Here is a 26,109-nt window from a genome sequence, read left to right as displayed (position 1 = left end):
TCCAGAGCAGGAAATTCACGCAACCAGGCTGACAGGCGACTGGGCTTATCTCCGTGTCTGCTAGGAAAAAGTCCCGGTGAAGGTGTCAGCGGTGGAAATGTGGTGATGTTTTGTCCTGTCCCATGCTGTCACGAGTAAATGTCGCCAAGTCTCATTGTGAATGCAGGGATTGTAGCTCTTTGGGTGAAGCCCTAAGGTAGAGCTATGTGTCTCTCACAGTTTCCACTGGGGTGGAAGTATTCCACTTTGATGCTCTCATAACTTGTTCCTGCTTCCTGGACACAGCTGTCGGCGCCGATTATCGTCACTTTCACAGATTTACTCCACCTCACACCATTATCCACACATTTTAGATGTATCTGTATGTATATAGTGCATATTTTATTGAACATTTGTATTCATAACGTCTTATGTTTTGTTTTTTTTATCAGTCATGCTCACCCAGTTTTTTCCACTGGAAAAAGCAGGAACTGGTAAACAGTTGCTTTAGGGGGTAATTATGCGTGGCATAAAAAACACGAAATTAAGCATTAAACATCAAAATGTATATGATTGTAAATAAAAGAGGACAGGAAAAAGGCATATTTGTTATTCAAAGCGGCTGTGACAAAAATAAAAACATTAATGAGGTAAATAACCTGCACCACAGAAAAATAATATAAACATAAACAGCCATGACTTGATCTTAACTACTTAAAAAATGATACATTATCACTTTTGTATATGTGATATTGTAAAGTGTTGCAACTAAGCACAAATCTAAACAAATTATAATGCCATCACACAAAATGTGTTAACGGTACTAAATTATAAACCATGTATTGCTCTTTCTGCACCAGTGAGGATTACTTCACCTTTACATGCCAAATGCATGTACTGCCAGACAGTCATGAGCTCTTTAATTCTTAACAAAGCTGATAATTATTTTTTTAATTATTATTGTTTAATTATTTTTTATTGAGGCATTCATAAACCGTGTATTGTGCACCAAATGAAAACAAAACAAATAACCAATTAATTCTTTTAACTGCATTAATACATGTAACAGAGCTGATGTTTCACGAGGTGGACTTCCTTTCTTTATATTTGAACTCACGTAAAATGTGTTTGACGCACCAACATACAACAGGATGACAGTAGAGTGGGATAGAGCATGTTTTTGAAGTCCCCAAGATCTTATGTTTTATAGAACTATAAAAATCTGACGGTTAAATTAGAAAAAAGGAAACAAGTATTGGATTAGAAACGAGGTTAACAAGGTTATTTTTTAACATAGAGGGGCTTTCAAACATGTAGAAAACTGCTGGTAAATGTCCAGGTTTTGGACAGTTATGCATTCAGGATGTTATAGCTTCTTTTTTTTTTTAAATATACACATATTTGTATCCCTAAGGGATTGGCTTGATTTTCTGCTTAAATTACTGCAGAATGTATCTCGCAATAAAGATGCAGAAAGTAAAAAAATTATTTAGCATGCTCTCAATTTTGAAGTTTCATTTTACAATTAAAATGAATATTTCCAGTATTTGTACATGTTAAAGAAAATGTTTACAAAGGCTTTGAAAACGGCTTAGGTTAAAAGAAGGGACAAGAATACATGAACAGGTATTGGTAACAGACATCAACTCTGATGATAAAACATTTATTTTAATCAGATTAAAAGACGGCTATAAAAGGTTTCTAAAAAAATTCTCTGGATATTGACTTAACTCAAATGAAATCAAAAGGAGCCTTTGACACATTTACAGGAAATTTAACAAATGACCTAAAGGTTTCAGTGCACTTTTAATTGGGTATGAAAAGCTGTTAAAAAGCTTTAAACAGGTTATCACATCTTGCATGCCAGCTAACCTTGACTGACTGAGTCATAAAGCTGCTACAACTTGCCCTGGATCATTAAATTTTACTAAGAAAGAAAGATTTGCAGATGAACTAGCCTGTCTAATTGAAAAGTAACCTCACAACGTAACCTTGGGTGGCGCTTCATTAGTTTCCACAACATGACTTTCCCAAACGTGACTTTACGGGGTAGTTTTTGCTCATCTAAGCTAATTTGAAGAAGATAATAAAGAACGACTGTGTTGCAATTTAATATTTAATCATGTTTTCTTCTAATCTTTAATTAGGGTGAATCACATCAGCCCTGTTTGGTTCTCTTTAATCGAACTCCAGTTCATTTGCCTTGAAAGTCCAGTTCGTTTGTAATCGAACTCTGCTCCGCCTACACACCTGTTTCTTGGTTTGGTTGAAGTGATCTCTGGCGCGGTTTGAATGCATAATGTGAACACCAAACGGACCGGGCACCACTCCAATCACAGGAAGTGAACTGTAGCGCAGGGCATTCTGGGTAAATACAAGCAAAATAAATACTTGCATTGATCTTTTACCAATGACAAAAGAGAAATCCTACAACCGCTAATATCTGATGCCATTCCAATTTTGTGAAGAAGGAAGTTGCGCTCCTGTCTTCATTTGAAGTTTCCATGTTGTTTCCTTCAGTAGTTCTTCGTGCAGCGCCACCACTGGTGGGAGAAGAACAGGTTTTTCAGTTACCTGTTTAGTTTGGTTCATTTGACACAGTGTGAAACCAAACCGCAAATGTTGAAATTTTTGGTCTCTAATAGTACCGAGCCTACCGCACTATCATGTGTGAAAACACCCTACAAAGGCAGTAACTTTGTTTCCGAGGTGTCTCATCGATAGCTTAGAGCCAATATGTTGCCACAGGGTAGTGGAGTCGTAATGGCTGTAACACCCTAAGAAGCTCCAGGATTGTGAGTCAAAGCGGCTCTGTTTCAAACAGATGTAATTAAGTCTGCATTTTGTCATCCTCCTTGTTTTGGTGCCGTAAAAAAACAGGTTTTCCTATTTGGTCTGGAACCAGACTGGTAGTTTTTTGGCAGCTCATAATGATGAGCGACAAGTGTTGGCACGGGAACTTGTTGGGCCGAGTGCCAAGAACATGGCAACATGAGCAGAATTTGCTGACTCCAGGCGGGCTGTTTGATTTTTTTTATTTTTTTGTTCTTTCTCTGTTTAGTAATAAATCACTTCAGTGCTTGGTTATTTTATGAACTCATGTGATAACTTGGACTTGATGTGGGGTAGGAAACAAACATTTCTAAATGTGTCACCTCGGCTTCAGGTCACATCAACTGTGCAAACTGTCCCTTGGGGTCACAGTTGTTACTCTGTCCTAACATGGACAATGGTAACCATAGTAAAAGTATCTACTTTCTTTCAAACGGGATTCAAATGAGGCTCTTGCACACAGCAAATGAATTCACTCCAACTCTGCCCCAGCGGAGAGGAAACCTTTAAAGCTCCAATGAGTTTAAAGTGAAACTGAGAGCGAAATTCTCAAAGTGTGCTGCTTTATTTTTTTTCTTTACTGAAAGAACATAAGTCGGACAATTTCAGAGCTGAACAAGCACAACCAAATATTCAATTAGCTTCATTCCTTTCCTATAAATACACAAGCATGACTTGCCGCAGATTCAGCAGATGGAGGAGAAGGGACGGCTGGCCACTGGTTTGTTCTCGTGAGCTGAACTGCCGTTGAGCTGTTTGGGATTTTAGCTGTCAGATTTGTGCTCCCGCACGCCCACTTGCACATTTACCTAAGCCTGAACTCTGAAGAGTCTGAAATGCAAATCTTGAGCGCCAGGGACGTGTGCGGCGCCTCATTTTCAGTCGGGCCGCGGCAGCCTCCTCTTCCCCGCGGCCCTCTGGCTCTAACCCCTCATCACAAACCGTAGAGACACTTTCCGCTGGCAACATCCTGCCCACCCTCCACCCTTCTTCTCAGTCATGTCGCCTCCATGATTTGGATCAAATTTAAAGCAGGAAAGGGAATTGTAAGATGATTTTTACTCCTTAGGAATTGTGTTTTTCATTAAAAGTTAAATGTAATATTAAGTTAAAAGGATGATTCTAAATAGGTGTATCAGTGAAGAGATGTAAACACTAAATGAGACTTGCAAATTTTAATTATACCTATCTTTGTGCAGTCCCTCTACCTGCCTGAATAATTTGAAGCAAGTTTGTAAAAATTGCAAAACATTGCAAAAAATAAACGTTAAATCTATAGGATGCTCTACAGATATCCCCACTCTTGGTGAAATGATGTAAAAAGCTGAAAAAATATTTCAGGAACATGATCTGCACTGAAATATTTGGATAAATATAATCCGACATTCACTACATTTAGTTGAGAAAACACTATTTTCTAAAATGATATTAACAAAATATTCACTGCCAAAGTTATGGACTCTCTCTAACTATTCCTACAAGATAAAGTATATCTTGAAACTTTAATTTTGCGATCCATATGGAAGAAAAAAGATAACAGAAGCTGCACACAGTGACCTATCTGGGTCAAGTATCCATAGCAACAGATTATTTGAAGGCGTTTCTACACATTATTACCAAGGTTGTGCGTAATACTGGAGTATTGTGTGAATACCAGTGAAGGTCGGCCTTGTGCCTTCAAGTAATTCCTCCAAATAATAGTAAATTTGAACTAAATGGTATTGGTCCAAGCACTCTTCCGTATGGAACTCCTTTATGTCCATTTTTCAGGGTTGCCAGTAACGGTGGATAGTGGTGTAAAAGCACTTATCTCTAGACAAAACCTAACTGTTTGGAGAAGCTGCTGGTAGTCGTTTGCCCTTAAATTTCAGTTTATACGGTCATTTCTTTTAGTTTCATTATTAATAGCTTCTTATACCTTTTGTTCTTCCTTTGACTTCATTATCTTTATGTCTTGCTGACACTGAAAAAAGTTCATCAAAAGTGGTCTCCACGCAGGGTGTGTACCACTTGCATACATTGTGTTTAGTAATTAGAATCTGAGTTTCAGACCTCAAATTCCTGAGCAGGAGTCTCTGAAAAATGTACAAATAGTGTATCTTAGACTGATTTTCACCCTAAACGCTGATTAACAAACTCTTTTTTGTTATCCCTTCCCCAGTGTCGTCGCTGGAAAAAAGCGTCATCGGCCTGTATGGGGAAACGGTGGAGATTCCTTGCACCGTCGGAGCCAACAAAATTGAAAACGTCACGTTGACGAAATGGAAATATGTAAGTCGCAGTGGAGGTCAATGGATTCACTATGGTCTGACACCCATTTATCATGTCTGAGCCACGCCCCGTCTGGGAGCAGGAGGTGTGCATTAGAGCACACATCTGTCACCTCCGTATGACTGCACATTATAAACGAGGCCGGGGGGAGCTAAACATTGTGCATGCTTTTATTTGAACTGGAAGACATGTTTGACAGACAAATAACAAATGCACTCTTCTCTTGTCTTTAGGAAAATGTAGACCTTTTGGTCAAATCTAAGGGCAAGGAAACTGTAGTCTTAGCCACCGATGAGTACAAGGACCGCATCAGCCTGGCGGCAAATCTCAGCCTCCTGCTTACTGGAGCCAAACTGACCGACCAGCACACCTTCACCTGCCAGGCGTTGATTACCACAAACATTGGCCTAGATATTAAAGATTTTTCACATGCTCTAATCGTCTACAGTGAGTACAGGCGTCGTGTTTCTGCTTTAAAGGTCCTCTCAAGCTTTTTTTAAGTTGTTGAAAAACACTTATGTTTGAGCTGCATTTGCTCTTAGATATTTTCTCAGTGCAAATATCTTAGGACAATTGAAATAAGACTAAACTACCATAACTTAAATTTTTCTGCAATATATACAGTAGGAGCTTGTTTTAATAAAAAATTCCTTAATATTGGTGAAAAAGTAATAGTTCCACTGGCAGATTTTTTTTTCATTTATGACAAGTCATTTTTTCACGTTATAAGTGAAATAATCTGCCAGTGGAACTACTAATTTTAAAAATAAATATGAAAGAATTGTTGACTTAAAACAAGCTTGTATGTCTTGCTGAAAAGTTACTTGAAAGTTTGTTTTATCTTATTTAAAGTGCACTACAACATTTGCTAGATTCTAGAAACTATGCTAGAAATACTTGGTAAAATGTTGCTTTTGCAGTGCACTTTTTATGATTCTTTTCTATTTTTTGTATCATTTACTTCAAATATCTTTTACTGATATCTAGCGTCCCACATATTACAATATAATATACATATCACAGTATCAATTAAGACATAAGGAAGAACAATAATTACAGAACACTACAACCAAAAAAATGTATAGAACAGCTGAAATATTGAGGGGGGAAAAAAACATAGCTTACTGTCCCTCACCTCTTTGTTCAACTAAAATCTTCTCACCATTGAAAAATAATTTAGTTCACTAATTCAGTTCAAAATTTCAAACTAGAGTATTATATAGTTTATTATAACTACAGTGTACAATAAACACTCAAATATTAAGTATTTGAGTGTTTAATTCTGTTATCGTGGTTTTTGGGCTATAGAGCTCGCCTCACTATAAGCCGCACCCACAAAGTAAAAAAACAAAAAACAAAAGGAAACGTACATATATAAGCCGGTGGTATCTCCGCCGCTCTCGGTTTTCCACAATAAATCTGCTATTAAGGACGCAGCCCTGCGTCTCCAACGCCGAACCCTGGATTCATTCACGCCGAGCTTACGTGCAGCGGCTATCAATCTGATCGATAGCCTTTAACTTAAAATCTGCATCTTCTTCGTGTTGTTTCTATGGTGACGGGGTATGAGTTTGAAACCATTTCTCCGACGTGCCTGTTACTAACATGTGCTTGTTCTACATGAAAATCAGCACTTTCTTCTTTGATTTCCAATTTTGACTTCCAATGATTCACTTCCTGCTAAAGAGCTCCTTCTAGTGGCTGAAGAAAAATCCACAGAAAAGCCGCACCGGGGAATAAGCCGCATGGTTCAAAATGTGGGAAAAAAGTAGCGGCTTATAGTCCGAAAAATACGGTAATTGTGATGGTTAGGTTTTACAGTGAATTCAAATTCTTATTACATAAAGCCAATAACTAAAATTCAAATTCAGACATACTAGCTAAATGTCCATGTACTGTATAGTATATGCAATAAAACGTTTGGATTGGACACTTTTTCCTACCACATCTTTTCCTTCCACTGAATTTTCCACTAGCATGCAGTACTTTGTGAGCATCCACGCACTTGTGTATGATCATCAAATTTGTCAAGGTACACTTGTATTCATTATCTAGTCTAATTGACCGTGAGGTCGTCGTAGCACAAATACCTTACAGCACGGTGCGGCTCTTTGAGGAAATAACATGCCGGGGACGAGGCGTTTCCGACTCCTAAGAAGCGCCGTCTCCTTTGGGACAGCATGAGTTAATCTGTTTTGGATTTAAGGCTCTGTAACCCTGCAGACTTCACATGCACAAGCAGCTCTTTAACACTCTGAAGGAACACATAATGACTGACACCAGCAACAGCTGTGTCTCCAATGACAATAACAATAACACCATTTTTTTGTTGTTGTTTGTTTGTTACAGAGGCGCCCGAAGCTCCTTTCATAACTGAGAAGGCAGCAGAACTGGAGATTGGCAAACTCACAAAGGTGGAGTTTATTTTGTGATAATAGTTGCTTACACCTACAGTATTTTAAGCAGTTATTCATCAAGAGAAACCCTCCCGATTCGTGCGGCGCTGTCTCGGGACCTATAGGAGAGAGCGTGAATGTTACTACAGTAATGAGTTCTTTGAAGTGATTCTCATAAATTAGTGAAGAGCAGAACCCCTCCTTCCCTACAGCAATTAGAATACTCAGAGGACTGGACGGGCTTTAGAAACGCTTCGGGCATTTCATGGTCTGCTGCGTGGAAAAGTCTTTTACTCCTCAAATGCTGTGGAGGCGTTTTTAAAAAAAAAGAGAGAAAAAAACTAATATGTTTGGTAATTTAAAACGTAAATGAAATGCTGGCTTTTCAGTGAAGTCATACGACTACAGTGGCTTGCAAAGGATTCATACCCCTTGAATTTCTCTCGTATTTTGACACATAACCATAAACGTTAACGCATTTATTGAAGTCTAACGTGACAGGACGCAAGCTTCATCATTAAGTTTATTTGTATAGTGCACTTCAGTGGCAAGTCAATTCAAAGTGCTTTACATCATAAAAACATGAAACAAAAAAAACAAAACATTACATTGCAGTGGCAATTAAAAGAAGTAATAAAAAGTTGCAAACCAGACTAAAACCGGTGACATTCCAGTTATTATTAATCAGAGGCAACTCTAAGCACATTAGTTTTCAGCCTTGATTTAAACGGAGCTCAGTGTTTCAGCATTTTTGCAGTTTTCTGAAACTTTGTTTTGGATTAAATGTGAAACTGAAACATTTAATTCTATTCTTCTACAGAGAGTAATACAAAGAATAGGAGTTGTCTGACATTTTAGGGAGACTTAAGAAATATTTAAAGTTGGCAGGAAATGTGAAAATATCACTTGATAATTACCTGTTGTTAAAAGATTGGAAGATTAATACCTGAACACCAACTATAAAGTCTTAAAAAATGCAAACATTTTGAAAATACTTTAAAAAAATAAGCAATGCTTAGTGTGGTGGGGCACAAGTAAAGCCTGGTGGCCTGCCAGGCTTATAATACACTGGGGGAAATCCTGCTGGTGATGTCACAAAGAGGTAAATGTTTAAACAGTAGGAATACTTTTGGAAAGCACTCTCTTACTTATTTGCTCTTGAATTCATTAATGAATCCATTATTTCTTTGAGTTTAAGAGATTTTTTCTTTCATTTATTCCACAGCTTGGAAAATGCGTTGCAAAAAATGCTAATCCACCTGCAAAGATCGTATGGCTGAGGAACAACAAAACCCTTACGCCTGAAGAAAACCGTACGCATCTTTCATCCTGCTTCACAATATGAGATGAGGGCAAAACAGGAACTTTGTCAATACTTCACGCACAGATGTTTTTCTGCTGCCACAGCGTGTGCGAGACGGTTTAAACCATGCTGGAGCTTTTTCTGCTTTTTTTTGTTGTTGTTTTCTCTAGGGACTGTGATTAATGCGGGAAATTCCACCAGCCCCTTAGACGCCGAATCCACGCTGCTGTATTCTGCGCGGAAAGAAGACACAGGCGCCCAGTTCAGCTGCAGGGCGGAGCACTTGCTGGCCAGTGGCCTCGTGTCCCCCCCACAGACTTTCGTCATCAACTGTGAGTAACGGTGAACATACCCAATGTTGTTTGGACACAAAAGGAAAGACAGGAAGTCAATAAGCCACACAGAGGATGATAGATTTTATTTATCTGGAGGATACCTTGAGAAAAACTGCATAGTCAGTGTAAAGCTGGGCAGTAGTGACAGAATCAAAGGTTTGTAAGCTTTAGAAACCCTAAAGGCTTCTTTGGCACTCACTCCTTCAGAAGTAAAATTTGTCTAAATCAGAAAACATGCATCATTGTTTTTAGAAGAAGAGCTTAATTTTTGGAAATGTCTGCTGTATTTCAATTTTCCTCTTCCAATATGTCTCATTCTGCTGCAGAAATCTGTGCAGATTTTGCAAGAAAACCTTGAATGTCTGTTAAACCAGACGTTTTAAGCAAGTTTGTCAGAAATATGCTATTAACATCATGATAAATTAAAGTGAACTCGATAATTTCCATTCTAGTGATTAATATTTTTGATGGACAATTTTGTTTAGAGAAACATCAGAATGTGTTTTACTTGTGGTTTTGGTTGTGTGTGGTTTTTATTTCGGTTCTGTTTGTTATTTCTGGTTGTTGTGTTTTATTTTAGATATTTAAAATTTCTTCTAGTTCCAGTGTAAAGCACTAAATTTAAAAAAATTATAGTTTATTGAAAGGGCGAACTCACGTTAACATACCATTATCAATGTATTACTTGAAAACGGCCTCAAAACAATGATAGTATCGTTTATCGCAATAATTACTTGGACAATTTATCGTCCAGCAAAATTTATTGTGACAGACCTATACTTTAAATTTGGAAAACTCTACTGAGTTTTGCACCATTTATGAGAGTCACTCTGGACTTCCAGATTGCAGATCTCTGAGTCTGCTTTGACTGGGCCATTTTAACAGAAATATCTTAACTCTGGCTGTATGTCATCGCCTTGTTAGACATCTGTTCTGCAGCCTCTAACAGGTTTCCTTCAGGATTCTCATACGTTTAGCTGCATTCATCTTTTCAAGAATTTTATGCCTTAAGCTTTTCCACAACTTTATTCTCAACATGTCTCTACCCGTTTCTTGATCCTTGTGATCCTCTTTGATCACTGATGTTCTCTAGATTTTTATTTTAAAAAGAATTTGACACCACTGCGTGCTTCTCTTTCTTCTGCACAATCGTTTTAGAACTTCTCAAAGAAGTTTCTGCTTAAAAAAATCTGTGGGAACAAACGTTTTTGCAAATCACTGTGAGTAGTGTTTGCTTTTTTTTGTTGTTACTTTCATGTTTCCATATCACTGCATGAAAAGGTGAACCTTTGTGAAAATGTTACTTATTTTGCACCTAATCTCTTGTTCTGTCAGTGTTTAGGTTTAGATTTGTCCTGAACAGACTTGAAAGAAACCACATGCTGCCTGAAAGTCTTCAATTTGTAAAACAAAGCAGAAAAAAAACACAGAGTAGGCAAAGATCGAAGGTGATGCAAGTCGCTTGGTCAAAAAAAAAGAAGAAAAAAAAGTCCAGGAGATTTTGCAGTGTTAATTTGCTGCTGTGCAGCTCCTGTAAGTGCGGCTTGCCCTCCGGGGCAACCCGACTCGCCAGATGTCAACTACTTCAAGCTTCTAGCACCCGTCTCGCTTTCACCTTCCGCTTGTTACCATTTCCAAAGTCTGCTTCTCTTTGGGGAAACAGCAACACCTCCGTGTTGCGCCAGCTGAAAATGTCAAGTTTGATTTGGATTGGGCAGAATATTAATTATAAAGTTTATGGAAATCATTAATCCCTGTAGGCAAATACCAGAAAACAAATGTTAATGTTGTTGATGAGGTTTTCTTTGTAATTGCAGTTTTAGAGTTGGCATAAAACTTTTGTTCACGCTCCTGCAGGCACGTTCTGCTCTGAGGGTCTCACAGCATGATAAATTTGGGTATTTATGTACATATATAAAAATAAAAACCAGTGCTGTACATAATATGATCTTATTGTTCTTTCTTTAAAACATAAGAGCAACTGCTAATAAACTGTTCTGTATTACTCATTTTTACAGTTATAATCAAGTTTTCCGATGAATAACTTTAATGCTATTTCAGCTATAGTTGGATAAGCTTAGGAAAAAATATAGAATAGACACTTGTAGTAAGCTGTGCTTTTCAAATGTTAATTTTGCAAAATATTAAATCTTATTGTCATTCTGCTCTACAAAATTATACCAAGTTGGCATGCACGTTAATTAGTTAGTGAGTTGGGTTGTCTGCTCGGGTATTTAGCCTGTAGATTTAAATGCTGTTACTGAAAATGAAGTGTGGTGCTTCTTTACTTTTCTCACCAGTTTTTTGTTTTTGTTTTATTGTTTCACCTGGAAATATTTCAGAACAGTTTTTCTTGTAAGCGACGGAGAAGCGTACACTGGAAGAAAAAGTCTGTTTGATTTACATAAACGAAACATGTACGTCGGTTGCATGCACTTAGATCCTGCTTTGGTTTTCTAACTTCATCATGCAACATATTTAAAACATATTGTATGGTTATGAATATTTCATGTCGAGAATTAAGAATCATTTCATGTCGAAACTGTTTAACCATTTCATGTTGAAGACTTGGTATCAAATTATATTTATTTTATACATTTCTTTGTGTGTATGAATCAGTCGTCGTTCACAACTTCTCCCTTTGTGTGCTGATTGGCCCAGTTGAAATTCTGCAGGAGAAATCCACTCCAATGGGAGAAAACTCATTGAACGAAGATGAGAATTGAGTGAAATTGTGTTGACAAGGTAGACTGGTCCCACGTAGGAAGGTAGCTGTTTTTTCTGCCATGTTCATCAAGTTGCTTCTGTGCTTTTTTGAGTGAATAAAAGAGAAGCTTCCCTAGATAAACAGCACAGGAGGAGTTTCAACAGATTGGCTGGAGGAAAATGAAAAAGTCTTTCAGGAACTCACACAGTATAGATGATGGGCACCCAAGCCTGAATCCACTGAACAGCTCTTTACCAGGCCATCTGCAGAGTTGAATGACACTCTGAGGAGTAATCAGTCGTCTGATTCCGGTGTGTTGGAGGAAGGGTGCATCTAAAAGTCATAGGATATTAATAAGAAATATCCTGCGATACTTATATGGATTTCCTCAAACTATGTCCAGGGACCTGGACATAGCCTGGAAAACAAACCAAGAAAACTAAAGGATAACCAGTCCCCTCTTTGGTCCAGTCAGGAAAAATACTTTGTGTTCTAGTTAGCCTCTTGTGAATGTAGTTACATCTTTAATTTTCTACATCTTTGAAAGAACTTCTCATATCTGTTGGCAGCTTTTCACATAAACTGAAAGCGAATAAGCAAGGTCATGAAAACATTCCTTACTTTGAAAGTAGACTTGTCTCTCAAAAAGAAAAGAGTTTGGGGAAAAGGAAGCCCTTGTAGCTGAAAGGTTAACTCTCACGCATGTGCAGTACAGTTTAAAACCGATAATCGGCTCCCGCCTGCAGAAATGTAGACTATTAATTCATGTTAACAACAGAGGGTATGAAAATACTGATTCTTTTTTTATTAATATTTATAGCGTGTTTCTGAGCACAGATGTTTGCTGTCTGGTTGCTGCCTGGGCAGGTTAAGTTATTAGCTGATGTGCTGCATCATTTGTAAAACACTCATCTGTCTATCCAGTAGATAATGAGCTGCAGAAAAAAACAGCCTCTGACCCGTCAGAGAATCAACAAACACTGTTGCAGCTGTTGCTGGTTAAAGCATGGTTTTGTTCTTCATTTTTTTTCATTATTATTTTTGCTTCAAGCCAAAACAGGCAAATTTAAAAAATAAAAAACTCACACACACTGGGTCCTTAAAGGTTGTTTGGGATTTTTTGTTTGTTTGTTTGAGGCAATACGTATTGATGCTACCTGCTGACTTCAGTCCAAAGTGGAATTTCATTTCATAGAAGAAATGAAATTCTTGAAAGAGTTTGCTTCAGATGGAACGGAAACGGCAAAGCTTTGAAAGGATCGTTTGCTCGAGTGCCTCCGATTATGACAGTAATTCAGCCATCTTCTTCTCCGCTCCGCTTTATTCTCGGTCATAACCAATACCGAGGTGCAGAGTTTGAGCTCGGCCTTCCACTCAGTCGAGGCGGGGGCCAATCTGACACTTGTCCGCTTTTTTTTTTTTTTACTGCATAGACTCCACAGAGAAGCTCATCCTGGAGGTCATCTCAAATTCTCTACCCGTGGAGGGAAACGACGTGACTCTGAAGTGTGTGGCGGATGGAAACCCTCGTCCCACCAGCTTTAACTTTCACATCAAGGTACGTAAAATCCAAACTTGTGAAGAAAACTCCTGTGTAGATCTCTTTTTTTTTGTTTTTGGTTTGTTTTTTGTCAAATCATCAATAAAATTTAAGTATCTAACCGAAATGACCTAAAACGTGTTTTTTAGAAGCTACTCAGAAATTTGTTTATATTTGGAAAAGAAATCGGTCCTCAAACATAATAATGAATAGTTTTGGCTTTCTTTGCGAAATGTTTGCAATAATTGGTAATGACAAAATAGAGCTGGGATTAATCAAATTATTGGTTTTTGAAGATTACATTTTTAAAAAAGCTGGATATCTTTCTCCACCAAACCAGTTCAGAGTGATGTCAGCACATCCAAGGCAGCCATCTTGTTTGACGAGCATGTTTTACAGCTTCTGTTTATTTGGACTCTGGATTCAGGTCAACTCTACGATGGAATATTAGAGACACGTTAAAATAGTTCTTTTTTAATTGTTACAATAGTCATAATATTACAATACAATCGTACGGCAATAGAGTTGAGATAATGAGAATAAATAACGTTACCAGTCTAAAGCTCTATTAATAGAAGAGTAGAGTAGTAATTTTAACTCTACCATGAAGAAATAACGAGATTAAAATGAGGAAATTTTGAACAAAAATAGAAAATCTTTTAACACACCATCAAAATATCGTGAGTAGCAGGACTTTGAAACGATCGTGCAAATAACTGTGTCTATTTCAAAGAAAGAGCAACTCGAACTGAACACGTCAGATCCTGATAACTCTACTGAAGCCTCTTCCCAGCAAACGTTTTTATTCTGGTCATTTTTAAGACATTTTTCTGGTAAAATTGAGTCCTTGTTCTGCTAATATTATGTTCTCGAAATTAAACAAAAACTCCATCGTACAAAACACAGGAAGCGGCATTGAAATAAAAGCCACATTTTGAAAACATTTTCATTCATTTGTAATTTCTCTTTCAGAAAAGAAAGCATGAAAAAAATGGATTAAAATCTGATCTGATATGCAAAATGTACATGTTATTTTTTAAGCCATATCATCCAGTCCTGTGGTAGAATTAAAACTGTTTTAATTCGACCACATTAAAGGGTTTTTAAGTGTGAATAGCCTGTAAGTTTAATTTAAGTCCAGACTTCAATTAGGCCACTTCATAATTATTCTTGTTCTTCTTAAAAGTCTCTCTTAGATGCTGCTCAACTAATTTGCAACTGTTTTCTGTTCTTGAATTTCTGCATATTGGTCATAATACATTGTTTTGTTGTTTTTTCTTGAGACCTTTTAGCCTACTTCCTGTTGTGAAGCTAATGTAGGTAGTGACATCCAAAATCTTTGATTAATCCTAATTTATTAGTAAATCAACGACGGAATTCAGATAGATTACTAATTTATTTATTAATAAATTAGTAAATTTAAATGTTGGGTTTTTTTTTAAATAAGATCTTCAATTGAAAGATTGAAGATTTTATATGCATTTTATATATGCATTTTATATTTAATATTTTAGTTTTATTTTATGAAATAAAATAAAACTAAAATATTAAATATATTTATTTAAAATAAATAAATATATCTATTTTATATTTAGTTGGGAAACTTCTGTCCTTTTGATGATATGAGATATTTAAATGTTGTACCGCAGCCTAACCGAGCCGACCTGCTCCTGCTACGTTGAACTCTTTTTGCAGGGAAATGTGACGAAAGTGGAAAATTCAGACAATTACACCATCACAAACATCTCACGCAACGACAGCGGAGAATACAAATGCTCTCTAATTAACCGCCCCTCGATAGAAGCGGCCAAGAACATCGTAGTCCAGTGTAAGTAGTGTTTTCTTGTTTTACTTCCTTTTTTTTTTTTTTAGGAAAAGCAACTGGAGTTTTGGTAATGTGTCTGCACGCCTGCATTATTATCTCTGTAATTTCCTCCTCTGCCTGCAGACTCTCTTTACTACAATGAGATGGGAAGGGTTTTTTTTCTTGTTAGAGAAAAGGAAGTCCTAATATCTCTCTTTTGCCAGACCGTCCTTTTGTGATTTGCAGAGGCGGCCGTTGTGCGTCAGCCGCGCGACTTTTAATAGGCTCTGTCTGTGAGCAGAGTATGGAGCTGTGCGGTTTGACAACGAAAAACGCTTCTGCCCCTATCAGACCTCTGAACTTTCTTTTCCACATCCTGTCTCCCTTCAGACCTAGACGTCAAATTAAACCTAAATAAGACGGTCATCAGACGCGCAGGCGACTTTTTGAATCTAAGTGTCGGCATTGATTCCTCCGCAACACCAACAGTCTCATGGACAAAGGTAAAAAAAAAGCAATCTTCCTTAGAGCAGCGCTTAAATCGATTATGACATGTTTGTGCTCGTTATTGAAAGTGCAGATTTTTCTATTCATTTGACGCAGGGAGGTGTTAAGATGAACAAAGAGCCCAAGATCACCAAGCTTGCCTACTCAGATGCCGGTTTGTATGAGTTGGAGGTGACGATGGGCCCCCTCAGCAGAAAGGCTTCTTTTCATCTGACTGTCGAAGGTACAGGTTAAAGGAAACGCTTTTTTGGTCAAAGTTTGCTGGGAAGATTTCTAATTCCCTTGTGTGCAGATGGGGAAAAATAAAATAAAATCTCCTGCCTGTTTGAGCAGCTCAACACCAAAGAAATGAAGCGAAAGAATGGTAAACATCTCTGAAGCTCGACAAACTAATTAAAGCGTGATTGAATTGATATAAATTAAAGCAAAGGAAAACAGTGAAGAGAGCTCTTTACAAACATAACTTAATTTCTGTAGAAGTAAAACATTCTTAACATAATGTTAATTTGCCAAAGAGACATGACCAGGATTTCTCTTTTTTTACCTGAAACATTCAATGTTTCTATGGATGCACACAAGAAAACAAAGAATTATCATTTTTAATTTCTTTGGAGATTTTTCACGCGTTGTGATGTCACAACCTCGTTTTTGAATATATTTTATTTGGATTTTATGGGATGGACACAAACCCGAATGTGGCAAGTAGAAGGAAAATGATAGCGTAAATAAAACTGATCTAAAAACGGCAAAGCGTGAAGACCATGGATCACAGAAGACGGGTCAGGAATAAAAATGTGGAGAAATGTCAAAGCAGAGTTAGGTTATAAAACAATATCCTAAGGTGTAAACATCTCAGAGAGAGTATAGAACAATTACCAAGACATGGACGTCTGTCCAATCTGACAAGCCGGGCAATCAGACCAGCAGCCAAGAGACGCACAGTAACTTCAGAGAAGCTGCTGAGAATCACGAGTCAGACAAGACATGTTGCTGACATGAGCACAGTGAGTCATGACTAAGGCCGCATAACGTATCGCAAATGTATCGTCATCGCAGTATCGCTCAATATTCATACGAACATACATTTTTCATGCTAATGTAATATTTAGTCATCGGGCAGCTGATGGTGCAGTCCAAATTTCTCAGAGTGATGGGAGCACAGATAGAAAAGAGTGGAAACAAGAAAATATGTATTGTGATTAATATTGTCATCACAATATTTTCCAATACTGTGATGATGCATGATTTTCTATTAATGTGCCGCCCTAGTAATGAATATGTCATGAAGTGCGGGTGGTGAGGGTTGGTGAGGCAGACGCAGCGGACCCAGGTCAGATGAATTATGATGATTTAATGATAAATAAGTCCAGCAACAGGCAGCACACACATGGACCACGAATAGGCAAGACATTGACGACGACAAGGACCCGACGAGGAACAAGGAACACAGGTGGAGTTAAATACATGGGAGGGTAATCACAGAAACGAGACACACCTGGGAACAATCAAAGGGAGGACAGGACAACGAAGAGACTTAAGGACACAGAACACTCTAAATAAACAAAGAAAAACACAGATCCTGACAGAATAACCAAATTGACATTTATAGAAGAAGGGGGGAAATTAAGGCTTAAAATGTCTTAAATTATTTTTTTAAATGCAGGTTGGCCTTAAGTACATTAATCACATGTATTAAATTTTGCAGTGGCAGGAATCTTTCTGGTGGGATTTTTCTGTCTGCCAAACGTTTGAGTGGCATACATGCATCTACATTACATTCTTTGTTTTGAGCTGGTTGAGGCTACCGCTAACTAGCTGCTAGAAAAACCTCATTAATTAGCTAGGATTTTCCTGTCTATCACGGGTAAGTGTAAATTACCAGCAGTTTACTAACTAGCTGATAATGAACCTTTGCTTACCAGCTAGCTAGCTGGCTAGTAGCTAGCCGCCTACTGATACTAGCTGCTAATATACAATTTTTTTTGTTGTTGTTTTTTGCGTCTACCATCTTGGTAGACTCCTATGACTTGTCCAGTCTGTTGATTGAATGGAGTATGGTTTGTTGTGCTATTAAATAAATCAAGAGAATTATATAAAAGTGAGATTTTCTCACTTTATTTGTTTTATCTGACCAAACACTGTAAGGCAACCTAACCTGTCGTAGTGTTTGCCTTTGCTGCTGGGATAAAACGCTATAAAAGAGGAAGAAAGAGCAATTTGTTTTATTCCCTGCATCCAGGTTCTTTGTTTATATTCCTAAAAAAAAAAAGAATCCCTTTGTGTGGTAGCAAACGTGGGTTCTTCCCAAAAATGCTATTCCTTCAAGTTGAGATTTTCCTCGTATCATTTTGCATTTCGCCCACGAATGAAACGCGACCATGACAAATCACTTTCTACTTCAGGTGTATCTGAAATGTTCCGTGCCGTTGCAGGTGCTCCGGTTATCAGAAAACTGGACGATCAGAACGACAAAGACGGCCACCGTAAAGTCTTAATTTGTGAGGCCGAAGGTTCCCCAAAGCCAGCTGTTTCCTGGAACATCAACGGCACTTTGGTATGCACACGCACACACAGAAACACACACTCCCATGGAAAGCTCACCCCCCCTCTCCAGGATTAAATGAAATTCACTCCTGCATAATTTTTGCAATTTTAGTAGGGCATGTGTATAATATTTCATATAAGTGCACATACATTTATTCATAGTGGATTCAGATTTTAGGCAGTTGCAGCCTGGACTTCTGTGCTGCTAGCAGGTGTTAGCACCCTGGATAAAGATGTTTATCAAGGGTCTTGAAATAAATTTGTTGCTTAATTTTATTTAGATTAAATTTTTACAAGAATCCAACAATAAGTACAATGTTGTTACATTATTAGTTAACAAAATCATTGATGCCAAAATTATCAGTCCCCTAAAAATACTACAAAATAAGTCAATTTAAACTTTCATAAACCTCCTGTTTCACTGAGGTGAAAAACTGGAAGTGTGAAAAGCAATGCTTAAAACACACAGCAGGGATGTTTTAGAGATATTAAAATAGTCATTAACACTTACTGATATAGAACTGCAGTAAGAGAAGAGCATGAAAAAGGACTCTGGAGATATTGTGCAATAAAGGAATTTATACAATCATTTTCTCAATTTTGGCACCAGTCATTTTATAGAAAACAATTCTTTCTTTACTTAATATTTTCCCAAATGAATAAATGCACCAGACTGAATTTTTCAAATCTTTTTGCTCTTAGTTTATGCTACTGCAATGGAAGATCATTTTATTTTAAGACTTTAAGTGTTACAGTGAGGAACGAGAGGACAGCGTGATAGCTTAGAGCAGTGTTTCCCAACCCTGGTCCTCAAGGCTCACTGCCCTGCATGTTTTAGGTATTTCCTTGCTTCAGTCCAGCTGATTTCAATTGATGACTGATTAACAGGCGTTTGTTGAACTGCATTCAGTTGAATCGGGCACATTAAAGCAGGGAAACCGCTAAAACAGGGGTGGGCACTCCTGGTCCTCGAGGGCCGTTGTCCTGCAACTCTTAGATGTCTCCCTGGTCCAACACACCTGAATCCAACAGCTGAATCTCCTCCTAAGTGCAGTCAAGTTCTCCAGAGTCCTGTTAACGACCTCATTATTTGACTCAGGTGTGTTGAAGTAGAGATGCATCTAAAAGTTGCAGGACACTGGCCCTCGAGGACCAGGAGTGCCCACCCCTGCCCTAAAACATGTAGGACAGTGTGCCTTGAGGACCAGGGTTGGGAAACACTGGCTTAGAGTGTGTGGTTTACTGATATAAAGGGGCAGTGTTATGTATTTTCCAGACATATAGTACAATTTTATAGCGCAATTAGGTAACTATCTTACCTTAAGTTGGTATAAAAATGCTGAATATATCAAACATGACTTAAAAGAAATTTGACTTTGCAATTTGGCGCCTTGAAATTTGGCCTCTGTCTCTTTAAGAAGCGCCTGCTCTTTCCAGACCTCTGACTTCAGCGGTGCTTCTCATTACGCCGTTTGCAAACGTTCTTAGGAGCGTTGCGCTGAGAAATAGTTTGAATGATGAGGTCAGCAGATGAGCAGCTCCACCACGTGTTTGCTAGTTGCTGCTGTCGCTAGTCTGGAGTAGCCAAGTGAGGAAGATGCTCTGTGAGGCCGAGGCTTGGCTGGAGGCAGCAGCTCGAAGGAGGAGGTTTGGGTAAATAGGCGGTGGCTTTTGTGAGTGTAAGCGTTCAGACATCCTTGAGTGGTTGCCATGGGAGATTCAGGGATTTCTCAAACATGCATGAAAGAATCAACGCAGCACTCCAGGTGTGTTTTTGATGAAGGCATAACATGATATAAAGCTCAAAAAAGTCAATTTTACATAACACTGCCCCTTTAAGAATTCAATATGCATCATGAGCGCTATAGCTCTACTAATTTATCTTTGTTATAAAGCAGAACGCTTACAGTCGTGTTATCTTCTTGGCTTCTCTTTGTGATATCTCCAAAACACTCGGCTTTATGATTTTCTAAATGGACAGATGCCATTAGCTAAATTCAATTTGGCTGAATGCAAAGTGCCAGTGGAAGTTTTCCACTTTTTTTTTTTTGAGCTAGAGTGCTTGGTGTGAACTGTCACTGCAAAGTCTGCAGTTGCAACACAGAGATATGAAAGTCTATAGATGTGATTACTGTGACAGCAGATCGGGATTCAAAGCTGTCAGAAGCACTCAATGAGCAGCTCTGTTTTTATATTTATATAACAAAATAGATTTTTTTTTAAGCAAATTGTTAGCCAGACAGTGTATGGCATTTAATGTGACCCTTCAGATGATGTGCAGTGCTACTCAATGAGGTGACAGTAGAAACTGAGCTCTTTCATGTCTCCTATGTTGTCCACAGGAGACAAAGAGAGGGGCTTGTTTTGTTTTTTTGTTTTTTTACTGCCCACTATCATTTCTTCTTTATGGTTGGCTAGTGAGACTGAAGCAGGAGGCTTCAGTTCAATCGATGTCATGTTATCCTTTACGGTATTCATTAGATACAGAGTTAGGCCGTATTTGGGAAACTAAAAAGAAGCTTTATTCATCTTAGCCACATTTAAACCGACTAATTATAAAAGAAATGGCTGGCAACTCTGGCTAATAACTCCACATCTGACACAGGTTCCCACTTGTCACCTGCACACGACTTATGGGCACAACTAATTCGTCGTATTTCAGAGAACTTATATAGAGTGAAGATGAATTGAGAATACATCCTGTTAGTGAGGAGAAATGTAGTACAGCGAGTGGTGAGGGAAGGGAAGCGGGGGAGAGACGGGAGAGAGCTGCTACTCTATACTTCATACAGTTGGAAGTATCTCCTGTAGCTGCAGCGATTTTTCTAGGTTCTCATTAAAAATAGCTTAAAACTGTAGAACAGTGTGTCCGAAAATATGTGCAGCTTTTTTAACTTTTGTTGAAACCTCAGTATATCTTGATACCATAATCCATCTTAAATTCACATTACATTGGTACTTTTTAGCTTGTTTAGGTTCATTTTTTAACACAGCAATTGCAAAATTACCATTATTTTTTTTAACATTAACAGAATATCAGCAAAATTTGTTGCACGTTTTTAATGGAAATGCAGCTAATGGTCGACATACTTGATGTGCATTGAGGATTTTGATGAAATGTGATGTGTATGGCTTGTTTCATAATTGATGACTTTATGCTGCTTTGATGGAGTAAAGCACCTTGAACTGCCTTGTTGCTGAAATGTGCTACACAAATAAACTTGACTTGATAGTTTTTTCACTTTTGACATCCAATTTAATCTGGAGAAGGCTCCCTAGTTTATGCAGACCAATTCTGAATGTTTTTGACCACCCTGCCTTCTTTAACAAAGTATCATCCCATTCATGTTTCCCATGCTTCGACCTTGAGTTTCAGACAAACTTTTCAAGCCATTTAATGCAAAAAAATGGAAGAATCCTTTTAGCGTTCCAGAAGTTTCCCTTTTCGCCTGTTAAGCTTTGATATTTTCTTGGCGAATCAATAGCAGTTGTCATAGCAATTCATTCCCATACTGGTCTTTGATGCGAGAAGGCAGCATGTCTGTATTGCAGTGAACATGGGGGTTACAGCTGCTCCACTAAAGAAACTCCGATAATTAAATACCTGAAGGACTCTGAGAAATTCCAAAGAATCGACCAAAATCAAGCTTTTTCTTCTTCTTTTTCTCTACGCGTGTGATTCTGCTTTTCTTTTCGACTGAGCGAAGCCTCCTGCCTCTCCACATTAAAGTTAAATCACATTGTTTCTCCCGAGCTGCAACACGTCTGGACTGAACTGATCTGGTCTGAGCATTCTTGGGCGGTTATTCCAGGTGTTTTGAAAGAGTGGATGTTTTTTTTTTTTTTTACTTTTTTCATTTTACTTTCCCCGAGGCTTAAACTCAGTATTTTGCAGCAGAGCACTATAAATACATCTCCCCCTGCAGGCCCCCCTCCCCTTCCTTTGTTCCTGTGGTCCACCTGCGTGCGCGCTGATGGGCGAGCCTCTCAGAGAGGCACTGTGAAATACAGATGAACCTCAGGCTGTGTGCGGGATTCTTTTCGGCTCTCTCGCCACAAAAATCCTAAACATCCTGAAGTTGTGTGCAATAATTTATCACCTGTAAAGGTGTTCTCTTATCCTACAGTTAAAGTAATGCAGCTAGCTTCTTATTTCCTCGATTTAACACTTCATGTCTAAACCAATGAAGGGATCATCTTTGGCTCGTTAGCGAATTCATTGCAAACGTTGCATCCTCTTTTTTGCGTGTGTTTGTTTGTAGAGGATGTAAACGGGGTGTTGGCAGTTTGTCTTTGTGTCTGGGGTTTTCCTCTGAGGCTTAGAAGTCTGTGTCCCACAGGCAGAGGCTGCTCCTTTTTGTCATGAATAGGCTCACTTTTGCTTAACTGTAAAACATTGCCACCTAGTGGCCTGGACAGGTATGTGAACACTAACGTGTTTGTTTTCTTTCTCATTTTTTCAGATTGATGAGAAATCCTTCGACAATGGCACAATAAAACATAAGATCTCAGTGATGCCCTCTGCAAACCTGAGTGTAGCTTGTACAGTGTCCAATTTGTTTGGCATTGACACCAGAGTCATAACTGTGTCTTCTCGTAAGTAAAAAAGAGTGACTGCATGATCCTCTCTTATCTCTCTCTCTCTACTCCAAATTGCTGGGAGTGCTGTCTTTCTAAATGGTTTTTTTTCTATTTCATCCACTAACTCTTTGTGTCTGCATGCTCATATAACAAATACACGTGGAATATTTAATCAAGATGTAGTCAAATTTCTCTTTTAACTGGCTGATTCTTAAAATTGGATATTAACATATTCGGTATTTTCAACTGTAGTACAGCTAAACTTCGCTTTTGGTAATGAAACACAGAACGTGACATTGAAATTATTTCCAGATATCAAATGGTGCCATAGACTGTCATAATTAGAGATGCACTAATCTCAAATTTGAAATATCTATTTTTTTTTGTTTATCTTTGATTTGATGACATAAAAGATATAAGATTAGCATTCAGAATATTTTTTTTTCTCTTTCTGTCAGGACCAGTCCTCAAATGTTTAAATAGGAAGCAGAGACAACAGCATTCACATGTAAAACTGTCTTTGCTTCTCAACATAATGAGGATTAGTGAAGCTAGAACTATTAAGACTCTCCAAGTGTAATTTCCTTTAAAATGGAGATCTTGATCTTAAGCCTGAAATTTCCAAAAGACTGCCAACATTTCCAAATCCAGCTAAACAGAGGCTGAAAGCTCAGAAGGACAAAGCAGAGCTGCTTTTATCTGTACCTCATTGAAGGCCCTCCCATACCTCATCCGAAGCGTCGAAATCAGCTCCCGTTGATGTCAACACGTGATGAAAATTGCGTCGTCTTGTTTGGAGGGAAGCGTCTTCCTCCCATTATGGGTAGACGGGCCGGATTTGAACCATTTTGCACAGAGTTCTGTGTGATTGGTCAGACGTTTGTTGGCGTTTTTTATGTGAAGATGCGGTTCGACAGCAATGTTGTTAGTTTCAACTGGTCCGCTTCCACTATCCTTTTTCTATTCATCTGCAGGCAAAGTACTTTTGAGGAACTTTTATCAGACGCAGTGAGGAATTATGTACATTTGTACCATTCTTCAAGAAATACCCATAAATAGTACACAGCTGAAATGATTAATTGCGTTAATCGCAATTAGTCGATTATTGAAGTAATTTATTAGTCAATCATTAATTGGACTATACACTCAAAAAAGGCAATTTGCTGAAAGAACAACGTGCTCAAAAAAGGAACTGAATGATTCCTGTTTTGTATATTTTTCATTTTTTGTATTTGATTAATTGTCGAAATAATCGACAGAACAGTCGACCACTAAAATAATCGTTAGTTGCAACCCTAAAATACTGTGAAAGTTTGTGCGAATACGAACGTCCCACAAACGCGTGATTGCGCGTCATTTGTTCAGCAATGGGTGAAGTATGGGAGACCATCTAGCCTTCCTGTTATCTGCTATAAGTTTTGCTCTCCCTCACTCTAACTAACATTCCTTTACATTTACTACACATATATAATGTTAGCAACTTCTGATATCTATATGCTTCCTTTGACATATTTTTTAACAATGATACTAAAAATGGCCAACTTAGCGTTCAGTAAGTGATTATTGTTTGGGAGTTTTCAACGATCGGAGTCAGTCACGTGGAATGTTCCCTGTCAGCCGGCGACATCTTGGTTCATAATTAGCCTTAACCTTTACAGAAGAAATATTCGCAGGGATTAGGGACCGCAATTGCTTTTCTAAAACACTTGTCACATCTTATTTTAATAATTTAAACACCAAATATACCTAAAATGCATCAATAAGCACAGTGATGGCAACAGCAGAAGCTAACATCTTCGGTCTCATCTCCGCTCTTGGTTGACAGCCAATCAGCGGAAAGGAAAAGAACTGCTGCTGGACTGGCTGACTTTCACACGCCAACCAGTAACATGTCAAGTAGCGTTGCAACCAAGTATTTTCACTTTCAAAAATTTGTTTTGACTATTTTAGATGTGCTCTGCGGAGAAAATTAAACATGAAATGACCAATTATCTGCAAGTAGTGTAGAGAAAAGTCTGCAAATGCTATTTTCTGTGGTTCAAAACTGAGAAGTTACTTAGCTAAAGATCGAATTTTCACAAAAAAATAATCAACTGTATAATATTAATCGCAGGATATGTAAAGTTTGGTTGTATATCCTGCAGTTTGTTGGTACACTGTTGTTGTCCTTTTTTTTGACACACCTTCACTGACACAATCTAAATGATGCATGCACTTTGCACTGATTTTTTTAAGAAGTGTGCAGTGTTTACACCATGTTGTGCTCCTTCTTAATCATTCATCCCTGTTCGGAACGGCTTTTCACATCCTCTTTCCACCATGTTGGGATGCTGGATTTAATCTGTTCCCTCTTTGCATGCTGAACTAGAGTAGAAGTAGAGTAGTACGTTCTCTGGACGACGAACTTGGTTTTATGTTTTGTTTTGGTTTTTTTTTCTTTGGTTTGTTTTTGTACCCACTCCCCTCCCCTTTTTGGTTGGACGTTAATATTATTTCATATCTGATTTCAGTATTTGAGGATGTGAAAGTGGATAAACGAGGTAAGTCGTAGCAGTCTTCTACGTCTAACGTCTGAGTTGGAATTATGTAGTGCCGACCGAAAGAAGGCTCTCGGGTCGAATGTGTATCCCTGCATCGCTTTGGGTTTTGCAACTAGTGAAGAAGTATTAGACTGTGTGTGTGTTTTTTTAGTTATTTTTTCTTTTTTTAAAAAAAACGTAAGAGGAATAGAGCTACCAGCATCCTGGCAAGATGTCAACGATGATCATAATCCCATTGAGTGATTACATAAAACTGGAAAGCAACCATTAACAGTCCAGTCGATAAATCACAGTCATGCTCAACGCAGACGTGGCCATTCATCAATGCATTTAAAGCACATTGTTAGTTTTTGATTCTTTACGCGCACCCTGGATTTATTTTTCCCCACCAAAAACGGGTGTCGGGTCACTGATTGCCGTGGTTTGTCTTCCAGATTCTTCAGACGATGATGACAAAACCAAACTGGTTGTCGGAGTTGTAATTGGGCTCCTGGTCGCAGCGTTGGTTATAGGCGTGGCCTACTGGATGTACATGAAGAAATCCAAGTAAGAAGACCTCTTAAATCTTTTTATCACAACCCTCGTAAAGTTTCCTAATAAAGTCGCTTTTGCCAGAAGCCCATTACAATAATGAAGCAAATTTCCTGAATAGCTTCCACACTTTAATTAATTAGCACATCAAACTGACTTTACATCAAACCGGCTTCCCTGTATGATGCAGATAAAATTACTTTCAAAGGCAGATTGTGTAGAATGGCATTCCTCCCAAA

General features: G+C 38.1%; 1 protein-coding gene across 3 annotated transcripts in view; it reads left to right on the top strand.

Moving 5' to 3' along the window:
* Positions 1 to 26,109, top strand: part of LOC102231505 (CD166 antigen homolog) — a 73,726-nt gene that overhangs the window by 41,287 nt on the left and 6,330 nt on the right. For 2 of the 3 annotated variants that reach the window (XM_005800904.3, XM_023351321.1), the window contains exons 2-14: positions 4,973 to 5,082; positions 5,316 to 5,529; positions 7,432 to 7,496; positions 8,704 to 8,791; positions 8,952 to 9,113; positions 13,257 to 13,381; positions 15,059 to 15,191; positions 15,558 to 15,670; positions 15,771 to 15,897; positions 18,107 to 18,228; positions 22,682 to 22,814; positions 25,310 to 25,339; positions 25,774 to 25,885. In XM_005800904.3, coding sequence (XP_005800961.1) covers positions 4,973 to 5,082; positions 5,316 to 5,529; positions 7,432 to 7,496; positions 8,704 to 8,791; positions 8,952 to 9,113; positions 13,257 to 13,381; positions 15,059 to 15,191; positions 15,558 to 15,670; positions 15,771 to 15,897; positions 18,107 to 18,228; positions 22,682 to 22,814; positions 25,310 to 25,339; positions 25,774 to 25,885 — 1,534 coding nt within the window. The remainder of the gene's footprint in view (positions 1 to 4,972; positions 5,083 to 5,315; positions 5,530 to 7,431; positions 7,497 to 8,703; positions 8,792 to 8,951; positions 9,114 to 13,256; positions 13,382 to 15,058; positions 15,192 to 15,557; positions 15,671 to 15,770; positions 15,898 to 18,106; positions 18,229 to 22,681; positions 22,815 to 25,309; positions 25,340 to 25,773; positions 25,886 to 26,109) is intronic. The other variant, XM_023351322.1, reaches the window with a different exon arrangement.

The sequence above is a fragment of the Xiphophorus maculatus genome, chromosome 18 (assembly GCF_002775205.1).
Source record: "Xiphophorus maculatus strain JP 163 A chromosome 18, X_maculatus-5.0-male, whole genome shotgun sequence".
NCBI lineage: Eukaryota > Metazoa > Chordata > Actinopteri > Cyprinodontiformes > Poeciliidae > Xiphophorus > Xiphophorus maculatus.
This window is presented reverse-complemented; position numbering and strand designations above follow the sequence as displayed.